At 42.9% G+C, this 11,959-nt stretch overlaps 1 protein-coding gene across 1 annotated transcript; it reads left to right on the forward strand.

Annotated features, from left to right (window-relative positions):
• Positions 1–722: 722 nt before the first annotated feature.
• Positions 723–11,012, forward strand: LOC104490607 (lysine-specific histone demethylase 1B-like; the record flags this gene model as incomplete). Its single annotated transcript, XM_010132914.1, has 10 exons — positions 723–860; positions 2,348–2,519; positions 4,049–4,176; positions 5,171–5,302; positions 5,706–5,780; positions 6,312–6,428; positions 7,092–7,217; positions 8,616–8,738; positions 10,453–10,605; positions 10,929–11,012. Coding segments are annotated over 10 exons (1,248 nt in total), but the record flags the coding sequence as incomplete, so codon positions are not given.
• Positions 11,013–11,959: the final 947 nt, after the last annotated feature.

Consider the following 11,959-nt stretch of genomic DNA (forward strand, 5'->3'; position numbering starts at 1 on the left):
GTTATATTTATATAAATCCCTGAATCCTATAGGCCCGTTATCTCATTTTTTGGTTGCTAAATAGCAAATTGCAGTGCAGCCTTTCTGTACATCAAGTCCTGTGGGAAGGTATCCTGCAGTAAAACACATCAACTGGCAGAACCCTCTTTTTAAGATATAAAATATGTTATATATGTTTTTATATATATACACAGTGTTCCTTTCCACTGTTCTGGAGAGTTTCTCTAAACTCTCTAGTTTCTCTAAAAATTTGGAGTTTGGAGTCTCTCTAAAAAGACTTTCTCTAAAAATAAAAAGATAACGTGAGGGTAAACACAGTCCATCAGACTCCATCTAGTCCAGTATCCTGCATCTGCGACTAGTCCTGGATGCTGAAGGGCATATTATGAATGGTGGAAATAGATGAGAATGGGGTTTTCTTGGAATATCCCAGGAATAAATTTCTCCAAAAGGTGTACAGACTTCCTCGGATGTGAACTGCACCAGGATCATTGTGTTTAATAGCTTGTAGCATGCCTTAAACTTCAGCCTGAAGAGTGCCTGAAAAGGTCTCCAGCTTTAATGCCATCTAATCTGACAATTTACCAAGCTGCATTGTGACATGGAGATGTGGCACTGAGGGACAGGGTTTAGGGGCTCTGGCAGTGCAGGGGGAACAGTTGGACTCGAGGATCTTAAAGGTCTCTCACAACCAGATGATTCTCCGTGATTCTGTGTCATAGGTCATCATCTTAGAAGCAAAAGACAGAATTGGTGGCCGAGTGTGGGACGATAAGACATTCAAAGGAGTCACTGTTGGAAGAGGCGCACAGATCGTCAATGGATGTGTCAACAACCCAATGGCACTAATGTGTGAGCAAGTGGGTTCCCTGCAGTGGTCGTGCATTATCGCTAGTGAGAAGCTGTCGGGGGGCTGGGTGGGAGTGGGAGGCCTTTTCCGTGACCTGATTAAAACACCGTTCTGCCCTGTAAGTAAACTGTGTTGCTCTGGTGTCTTTGGTAGCAGCCGGGGCCATAGGAGGGCTGCAGAATGGTTTCAGACACAGAATGTAAAGAAAAACAAGGTGGCTCCAGCTTCAGAACTAGAAGAAACCTCTTTTGTCCCCCTTTCCTGGAGGCAGTAATGTAAAAGGTCCCCGGCAGACTTCCTTAGAGCTGAGAAAGGCTTTATTGCTACGCTGTCATAACACACACTGCTGTGACGGACTTGGCTTTGCTCAGCCTCTCTATTTCTAGTTCAGTTCCACACAAGTTAAGATGAAGATGTCTAACACCTACTGATGCAAACGGACTGCAGCTCCATTTGGTTGGTTGGTTTTAATTTATTTATTTGTTGGTTTGGTTTGGGGATTTTTAGACAGGAGGATGAATTTCTCCCAAGTGGAACCTGAGTACGGATTTGGTTCGGAGCAGCATGCAAATCCAGCCCGTGCTGCTCTGTTTGGTGCCCTGTAGCGTCACGAGGGGTTGTTTTTACATTTCTTTTTAAAAATCGTGTGTCAGTTATGAGGTGAGGAGCAGTGACTTCTGAATACAGACTGGGTGCCCATCCCTTTGTGGTCATTTGATGTCATCTTTCATTCAAAGTACAACTGTGTCTTGAGAAGAGATCTGCAGAGGTGACCAACAGCCCCGGGGAGATGTGAGGATACCTGAGGAACGCTGGAGCGCACCCTAAGTAACGAGACCCTAGGAAGAAGTTAGCGCTGTATCTGTGCCATTTTATCTAGACTGACTCCATAGAACATAAAAACATCTTTACTCTGATTTAGCTCTGTTTGGTGTTCAACACAAGCTGGACGAGCAGAGCAAGATACGAAGTTTCAATTCCAAATAATTTCTTTGCTTGTTTGTTGATAAAATTGGTGGGAACTGGCAAGCAACATCCTGTCAGTCCCTGAATGCGGGGAACTGTTTGGCATCAAGCACCAGAAAGCTGTAGAAAAGGACTGACTTTCATGGTGATTTAGAGAATAAGGTGAGGTAGAAATGAAGGAGACTGCTTCGTCGTGTTTGGTTACCAGAGCCAACACCTCTGTGCTAGGCCCTGGCCTGACAGGAAAGTTGCAGATGAGGTTTCTGGGAACAGCCGAAAAAGAAAAGGACGGGAGAGTGGGGAAAACCAGTTTGTGTTCAATTAATGGATGGAGTGACGGTTTGTATTCTAGTTTTAGGAGAACAAGAATTTGAGTTAATCCAACTAATAATTTAAAGTCGTGGATGTTTTTTTAAGTGGCATCACTTAAATCTGGGACTAAGGGATTCACCTTACTTTAAATAACTTTGAGCAGGTTAGGCACTGTAGTTGTTCCACGTTTAAAAAGCAATAAAATGTCTTTTTCTTAAGCTTGGCATTAAAATGCACAAACTAGGGGAGAAATGTGACTTGATCCAGGAAGGTGGAAGGATAACAGATCCCACTATTGATAAACGTATGGACTTTCATTTCAATGCCATCCTAGATGTCGTCTCTGAGTGGAGGAAAGACAAAACCCAACATCACGATGTTCCTCTTGGTGGTAAGTGGGAAATGTATTGAAAGTGAAGATGTTGGCTGTGTTCATACGCCAAAACGTCACTTGTAACTTTCAAAGAAGCCCGATGTGAAGGTTTTTATAACACTGATAATATTTATAGTACTTCTAATGTAGTATCTTGTTTTCATGAGGTACCTCTTTCAGTGTAACTAGTGGTAGCAGTTCAAAAGGCTTCTTGCTGAAGCAGGCCATAACTAGCCATAACTCTTAGACTTGTTGACTAATCTGTCTTTAAAAAGAGCCTAAACAAAGCTTTCTGCTGCCAAGAATAGTCCCATCTCCGTGGGCAATGCCTCCCCCCACACTTAGAGCATGCGAGCACATTCAACACCAAAAAATAATCTCGCTCGAAAATGTCTGTTCCCAAATCTTTTCAGCGTGGATTCTGTAAGACAGGATTAGCAGCTCCTGTGTTCTCCAGTGAACTCTGGATCAAATTTTTCAGCTCTCTTCATTTTGTAAAAATTAAGCAGGATTTACTTGCGAGGATTCTCCATTTCCTTAAAAGTGTATTTTCCTTGAAATATCTTCAACTGTATATTGAGAGCAGCCCAGCAGAGAAGGACTTGGGGGTGTTAGTGGGTGAAAAACTGACTATAAGCCAGCAATGCGTGCTCGCAGCCCAGAAAGCCGATTGCATCCTGGGCTGCATCAAGAGAAGCGTGGCCAGCAGGTCCAGGGAGGGGGTTCTGCCCCTCTACTCTAGGGATACCCCCCTGCGGTGCTGGGTCTGGCTTTGGAGTGCCCAGCACAGGAAAGACATGGACCTGTTGGAGCAGGTGATGAAGATGATGGGGGGCTGGAGCACCTCCCCTGTGAGGACAGGCTGGGACAGTTGGGGTTGTTCAGCCTGGAGAAGACTCCAAGGAGACCGGTTTGTGGCCTTTTGGTACTTAAAGGGGGCTACAGGAAAGCTGGGGAGGGGCTGTTCATCAGGGAGTGTAGTGACAGGACAAGGGGTGATGGTTTTAAACTGAAGGCGGGGAGATTCAGATTAGATATTGGGAAGAAATCCCTCACTGTGAGGGTGGTGAGACCCTGGCACAGGTTGCCCAGAGAGGCTGCGGATGCCCCATCACTGCAGGTGTTCGAGGCCAGGCTGGACGGGGCTCTGAGCACCCTGGTCTGGTGGAAGGCGTCCCTGTCCTTGGCAGGGGGGTTGGACTACATGATCTTTAGGGTCCCTTCCAACCCAACCTGTTTCTTTGACTCCTTCATAGCTAAACCATTCCTTTCTCTCCTGTTTCATCTCACTAGCCCAGCTGTGCTGTTGCACAGTGATTCTTTTTGTTGTTTTTTTTCTTTGAAATAATTTTAACCTCTTTATTTCCCCTGAAGCTATCTGTTTCCTTTTTGAAGAAGGTGATTTTACTAAGGAAACCTGTGGTTAAGCAGCGGAGTTGTATTTTATCACTGGAAAACTCTCGTGATCCAGAGAATAGCATATTGAAATGCAGTAGGACTTCAGTCGAATCATGACATATTCTTACTTTAAATATATTCTTTCACAGAAAAAATACATGAGATCTATAAAGCCTTTATTCAGGAGTCTGGTATCCAGTTCAGTGAGCTGGAAGAAAAAGTACTGCAGTTCCATCTCAGTAATTTGGAGTATGCCTGTGGCAGCAATCTCTCTCAGGTGAGTTTTGACAGCCTTGTTCTGAAGTGGTTAAACTTCACAGAAAATAGGGATGGGAGTAACATGGAGGAGTCCTCTGATCCAGCCCGTGGCCCTACAGGAAGAACTGGTTATCCCTAAACTGTTCCTGCATCCCTGACCTGTTCATTACAAGCACTGAGACACAGACTCCAGCACTGCCGCAGGGAGTCTGATGGGAGCGGTAGTGGGACAGCAGATGCACAAAACTGATCTGAGAAGCACTTCAGAACCTAACACAAATCTGATGAGAACCTAGCAAAAAAAGACAATGTTACAACAGGCCTGTCAACGGAAATTGTTTTGACATGTCAAGCTTTCACACTTGACGAGCACCCAGGGGAAATAAGAAAGATATTAAAAATCTATCTCACTTTCAATTTTAAATTCAAAATATGAAGTAAATGCAAGTGCAGTGATAGGAATTGGCAATTCAGTAGCAGTTTAAGAACTGCTTCAGATTTTTCTCTGCTACGTGGCGGTTGCTTAGTAGAAATAGCATTGTTATACAGTGAATTTGCAGAGCCGGAGGGAGAAGGTATCACAAAAGGGCCTCCAAAGTGACAGAAAAATTCCACTGAGATTTTTTGTATCTTATTTTCCCTTCCATGTTGGGAAATCAAATAAAAATGGACATATTTTAAGTTTTAAGGCTGTAAAATCTGAACAGAAAACTGAACAAAATACACTACAATCCACCTGAATTTTGGTACTATCCTTGGCTTCTCTACCAAGCAGGACTATGTATTACCTGCTAGTGACCATTTCTTAATCCAGCCTGCCTTCACCCGTTGTGTAGTGGCCTTAGGTAAAGGAGCCGCTTGATTTGTCACTGTTGTCGAACATTCTGGTGAGACACGGGGGTTCTTTTCCCAGTTGTGACAGGAATTAGCGTGGCTTCTTCTAAATTGTGGGGCTTTTGCCAGTACCCGCATCCCCTCACCAGCAGAGACGGCTGGTTATGTTCTGTCCACAGGTATCTGCACGCTCATGGGACCACAATGAATTCTTTGCCCAGTTTGCTGGAGATCACACTCTTCTGACGGTGGGATACTCTACTGTGATTGATAAACTGGCAGAAGGGCTGGACATCCGGCTGAATTTCCCAGTGAGTCTGGAAAAGGTTGATGCAGCACCTGTCTTGGATTGCTCTGAAGCACCTGATCATGTCTTTGTATTCTTTTCTGGACCAGGCAAATCTCTGCCTGTGATTATTGCAACTCATCTTTAAGAAAAGAGAGGCCAGTTTCAGCATTTCTGGAAATCCTCTTTTGAGGACTATCAGTAATTAAATATTATAAGCTCATCATATCATACATTAGAATCATGATGATTGTTCTTTTTTGCCTTCCATGGAGGTTTATGGGTTTTTTCCTTCAATATTTCTCTGGAAGTGTTTGTTCTTCAATTTCTAGTTTGCAGACTTGGTGCTGTATGGGCTGTTCTTGTCTGACTTTGCATTGCACATGCAGAGTTTGTGGTATAATCTCCTTCACTTGATCTTTCAATAGGTTCAGAGTATTGACTATTCTGGTGAAGAAGTACAGGTCACTACTGCTGATGGAACGGTGTGGACAACACAAAAGGTACCAAACATGCTTCATGACACAAGAACAGTATCAACATGCCCTTTTTGTTGGGCTTTTTTTTTCCCCCCTCAGAAATCTATTTAGTCCGATTTCTCCACACTCAAAGCTGAAATCTCATCTGTTCTAGTGACCTGTATTTGGATGGGCTAGAGCCTCTTTTTCATTGAGCTTGAGCTTTTAGTACTAGTTTATGTGACAACTAAAGACTATAAAGGTAGTACTAAACCCATGAAGCAGATAGATTTTAATCTGGTCTGTGAAGTGACAGTTACGTTTTCTGGTTCCATTCGCTGCTCAGCTTTACCCCAATCAGCATGTGAACGGCCCTGTTAAAATTGTCCCCTCTGGTACACAGTATTTCTGTCTCCTGTGTTCCCTGCATCCCCACCTGCTTCATGCTGCATCATTTAGCTTCTAGTAATTTTTACAATGATACGTAAACTTGATCGAGATCAGATGGTGAAGAGGATGCTGTGAGGCTTAAGTGCTCTATTCAGCTTTTGCTACTGTTGTAATTATTTCTTGCAGGTATTAGTGACGGTACCGCTGGCCCTTCTTCAGAACAATGCCATTCACTTTAATCCTCCGCTGTTAGAAAAGAAAATTAAAGCCATTAATAGTTTGGGAGCAGGAGTCATTGAGAAGGTAATTTCAGATTATACTTCATTCAGTTCTCGGGGAAAGGTCGGCTGCTTTGTCCCTGTTGCTTTTGCTGTGTATTTCTCAGGATTTACTCTGGTTTGACTTGCATACAGTGGCCCAGAAGAGCAAAATGTGTTTCTGTCACCGTCTGCAGGGGCCCAGCTGAACGGCAAACACCCTTAGCAGGGGGAATAAACACGAGGGGTTGGGGACATCCGTGTGCCTGCAGGGCTGTAGGTGATCTTTAAGGTCCCTTCCAACCTAAACCACTCTATGATTCTCTGTATTTCTGTTTCTTGGATTTCCCAGCTTAATGGGTTTTTTAAAAGAAACTGTTGGCAGAATCACTTCACGGCTTAGAAGTTTAGTGCCCAATTTTGAGCAAGCCTTTGTCATCTTTAGATCTTCTAAAATTCTAATAATATGCTTATTCCAGGTCCCTTTGACCCAATAAATAATGTGTTTCAGGAGAATACTGAAATTTTTGTCCCCCCTTGGAGAACAGGTTCATGTATTCTCTGTTGAGACTCTCTCCTAGAACTGTGCTTCTCTAATTGAGCGGAAAAGGGAAAAGATTAGAGAAACAACATACACCATTACCAGTTTTGAGTTTTGTGTATGAATTGCTTTAATCCAGTGTGTCTCTCTCTCTCTCTCTCTCTCTAGATTGCCTTGCAGTTTCCTTATAGATTTTGGGACAGTAAAATTCAAGGAGCTGATTTTTTTGGTCACGTTCCACCCAATTCCAGCCAGCGTGGGCTCTTCAGTGTTTTCTATGACATGGACCCAGAGGTATCAGATGTTCGCTGTGTTTCCTGTGGGCCCTTCAGAAATTCAGTTTGGAATCTAGGTGTAATAATTACTAAGCAATGACAGTTTTCTTCTTCCTCCAACCCCACAACTGTTAGAAGAAGTGGAAGCAGTGTTACTTATCAAGAAAAAGCTGGCTGATACTTCATTGTAGTAAATGGGAGTGTTTTCCTACATTTAGATTCAAAATAATACACAAGCAAGTTAATGTGCTGATTATCAAACTGTCTGGCAAATAAGTCTGTAAACCTGACTATGGATGTACTAATATGGGAAAAAGTCTGCCAGTCACTCCCCGTTTAGGACTTGTTATATCAGTTAAGAATCCTGTTGTGAAGATCATGCTACCTTATTCACGCTCACTGTCTTGCACAAGCCTGAGTAACTGTGGAATGGCAGAAGAAAAGACAAACACGAGGTTTTATGTGAAACTGAGGTCTCTAAGGTCAGCCCCAAACTCAGGAATTCCAAACCAGTGCACTGACATCACGTTTCTCTTCCTTGCCAGTTCCAAGCAGACACGTTAACCATTTATAACTTACCTTTTCACACTTTTACCACAATCTGCTGGTTACTGCTTGGCAGCGATTAAAAGGCCATTTTGTAACCCGATGGCTCACTCCAAAGGGAGCCACCACTCTCTGAAGATGGTGCTCTGTTACTACGCTATCTATACCTGTATATGACTTCCCTTAAACAAAGCTTCCCCTCAGCACGTCTAAGCTCATTCAACATGAGGTTCAGTGTGCTGGTGCTGTCCAGAGACACTAGGGGTAATTCTTGATTTGCTTGAGAGCTAGTCTCTGCTAGCTGTCAAGTTTAGTAACAGAAGAATCGCCTGATAACAAGAAGAGCAGGAGAGTTCTGCGAAGGCGTTGAGAACCTGTGTGCAGTTCTCTAGTCACCACTTCCTCTCCAAGACTTCTGCCTGGTAGCAGATATCTTGACGTGGAAGCAAACTTCAGCAGAACTGAGCTTATGCCAAAATCTGCTGGGTAAGAACTTAGTATTGCCCTAATGCAAACCATAAATATTTAAAGAGGTTGTTTTTAAAGTGGTCTGTCACAAAGAACAGCACTAAAATGTCAAATCTTCTGGTGTAGCCTTTAAATAGGTAGATGGGAAGTTTTCAGTTAATTCAGGAAGCTGTAAGAGGGGCTGACCATAGCACAGATCTGTGAGCACGACATCAGAGGATATTTGTAATTTGAGCATAAATCCTGTAGAACATGCACCCTCTATGCTTAGGTATCAAACCCACTTTCCTCTAGAAAAGTTGCTTTACAGCTGAAAATCTTTAACAAAACCAATTAAAAGGGACTCTTCAAGAAATACGTAATACCTTCTAAATGATCTCATGTGTTAATGTCTTGATTTTAGGGCAAACAAAGCATTTTAATGTCCGTGGTTACTGGAGATGCCGTGACAACCATTCAGAATTTAGAGGATAAGCAAGTACTGCAGCAGTGTATGACTGTACTCCGAGAGCTGTTCAAGGAGCAGGTGAGAGAAGCCTCTTCTACAAAGAGATAAGTTAACTTGCCAACAGACGGAAAGCTTTCGTTTCTGTTACTTCATGATGTAAAGAAAAACCTCGGAGATTTTAAGCTATTTTTCTTTTCATGTCAGTTTGAGGCACACTAACACAGTGTTTGGTCTCTTACATGAAAAATGTGAATTAGAGTATCTTAGAACTGCCTGAAGAAAAACGGTCATGAATTGAAAAACAGAAATGAACCATCATCCTTTAAGGTGCTTTTAGGAAGGAAGATGACTTAAAATCAATAATTTAGGCAGGTAACACAAACACACTTCTTACATAGCTGTCACTTTTTTTTTTGGCCGTCACTGTTTCCAAAACACGGTAAAAACTTCAAGCTATATGGATTTGAAATTTCCCCCACCCCTCCACGTGAAAAGCAACTGGAATTACAACACTCCCAAACCACACCAATCCCTTACTCTTCTAATAGGAAACAACCCCTCCTGAGCTGTCTAGGGGTGGAGGTACAGGCAGAATGATCTCTCAAGGGCCCTGCACTCCGACTGCAAAAATAAATTAAATACAAATTTCTACCTTTTTTCCCTTCACCAGCTCCTTATTATGATAAAAACTAATTGAAAAATCAGAGAAATCTGGGGCAAGCAGACTGTCACTTTGCCATGTTGTTCACATTCCACTCTGTAGCAATGCCTTACGCAAATTCCTCAGAGCAGGTAGCTCCCAAGGAGTGCTCGTTGTTCACCTTCATGGGTGACCTCTCAAGCTTTACTGATGGTTCAGCTGTTAGGATTAACGATCTGGGAAACACTTGGGCACCTGAGAGCTCCACTGTTGCTAGAAGACATACTTTTGGTAATGATATTATAGACTCATGTGTAATGCAAGACCACGTACCTGCTGGTCTGGTCTCGTGAGAACACGGGAGGCAGCAAACAGGTCTTTGCTTGGGTGCCACTCGAGTCTAGACAAGCGATTTTCATGTCTGTCCCCACAGTTTATAGCAGCTGTAGATTCCAGTCGTCTGTCCACATTGTAGCGGGATTTTCCAAGACAAGGCAGCAGGGGAGCAGCAGAACTTCTGCTGGGATGTCCAGGAAAGTTGCCATGCTTGGCACGCCTCTGCCTGATTGCTTGAGCTTCAGTCTCTCACGCACTACCTGAACGGCACGGTACGGTCTGTTTGTGGATATCAGGTGTAGGAGGCAGCCAGGGGTGCTTCTGTTTACTCGTCACAAGCTCCTCCAGAGTAAGACACAGCTGTAGGTGACCAAACCGTGCAATTCTTAGCCAGGCTCTTTTGGGTAGAACTGGGTGGCATTTACAGGCTGCAACGTGACACAGAACACACAACATTACAAAGAACACACCATGTTACTGTCATGGCTCAGCTACAGACACACTTGTCTCCCCAGTTTTTGTCTTCTCCCTGAGCCTAGTTTTCAAGCCAGCTCACCTTCTGATCTTACGTGATGTTACTTCTCCACAGGAATGGAATTATCTCCAAAATGAAGATATTTTGAGATTTAACAAGGAAGAAGTAGCAAAGCATCCCGCACTACCAAGATAGAAAGTGCTCATGCTATACATACAAACGCGCTGAATGATGCTGATACGGGATTTTTTTCTGTTTTCAAGAGTAACTGTGTATTTTGAGGAGATTTGCAATGATGGGCTCTTCTTTGCAGTGCGCTAACTTCTGCTTTGATCCCGCAGGAGGTTCCTGACCCTGTGAAGTTTTTTGTTACTCGCTGGAGCAAAGACCCTTGGCTCCAGATGGCCTATAGCTTTGTGAAAACAGGGGGCACCGGGGAAGCGTACGACATTATAGCCGAAGACATCCAAGGAAAAGTATTTTTTGCTGGTGAGGTAAGGAGCTTTGTACTGCTGCTGAAGGGCATTTTTCTTACTAAAGATGGTCTTTTGCTAACCCACACCGTTAACCTAGAGGTAACTATTCTGATATGCAGATGGCAAAACAGACCAATGCTGCTCATTCTCTCACTTGCAAATGTTGAAGTTGCTACAACTCTTAAATCCCTCCTCCTAAATTCCTCCTAAGACATTTTCCATGGCTTTTAAAAATGTTTGAAATACACTTAAGGGAAGCAAAAATGATATTATAAACTGAAATTCTATCTGTTCTAATAGTTTTAGAAACAATTCACCTTTTTTGTTTGTTTTAAATACAGGCCACAAATAGGCACTTTCCTCAGACCGTCACAGGAGCTTATTTGAGTGGGGTTCGAGAAGCGAGCAAAATAGCAGCATTTTAAGTATTGAAACCTTGTGTTTATAGATAAATATTTTTAATTGTTTTCTGTGGGTAAAACTATCTTCAAGTTTCCTATTGCTGCCTTTCTCCTAAGTGGTACGTAAATAGTATATGGTACCTGAAGATAAAATCTTCATCTTCCTTTTCCTCTTCCTCCCTCGCCCCCTTTGAAGCCCTGCTGAGACGTAGTGTGTGGGGGGGTTCCAGCTAAGGTATTACTAGCAAGAGTGACATTGGGGTCCCTGCCCACAGCTTAACTAACAGAGCTTTTGTCGAGAGTCCTTGTCTGTGTGGCTCAAGGCACGCCGTTGTAAACCTTCACTTCACCAGACCAAGTGAACACAGCACTGAAAATGCTGACAGTTAGTGATGACGATGGAATTTCCCACTAACTGTACTTCTCAGGTTGATGATGCTCATAGTTTGAACTTGCTTCAGAAATCCTGAATCACCAAGACAAATTCTAGAGTTACTCAAGGAAGGGACTCAACCATCCCTCTTTCTACTGGCGATCAGTGACCTTTTCTATAATATTTTTCATATTCTTAGCCTCCACTAAGTGGGCTTTGGAATATCAGCTTTGTTCCTTTAAATCAGATGGCAGGAACAGTTTACAGTGCAATCATAGAGAGGTTATTGGAGCTAATTAAAACTTGAATATAAACTTTTACAGTACTTTAAAAAAAAACCAAACTTTTAAATAGTCTCTCTGCTACTTACTCAGAGAAATTCTTGTTACAGTCATAGGCTAAGTTTAGATTTGCTTAGTGCTTCTGATCACATAGAAACAGGACAGCTTAAAAATACTATAGCGCCGTGATTCTTTTGGAAACAAACTTCCAAATTCCTTTGGGCTGAGAAAAGGAATTGTCTTACCGCTATGAGTGCACAGTCGTGGGTGACGGACCGAAGTTCTACCAGCTCATTCAGCTTTTATATTTAAAAAAT

This window comes from Buceros rhinoceros, unplaced genomic scaffold (genome assembly GCF_000710305.1).
Source record: "Buceros rhinoceros silvestris isolate BGI_N320 unplaced genomic scaffold, ASM71030v1 scaffold15943, whole genome shotgun sequence".
Taxonomy (NCBI): Eukaryota; Metazoa; Chordata; class Aves; order Bucerotiformes; family Bucerotidae; genus Buceros; species Buceros rhinoceros.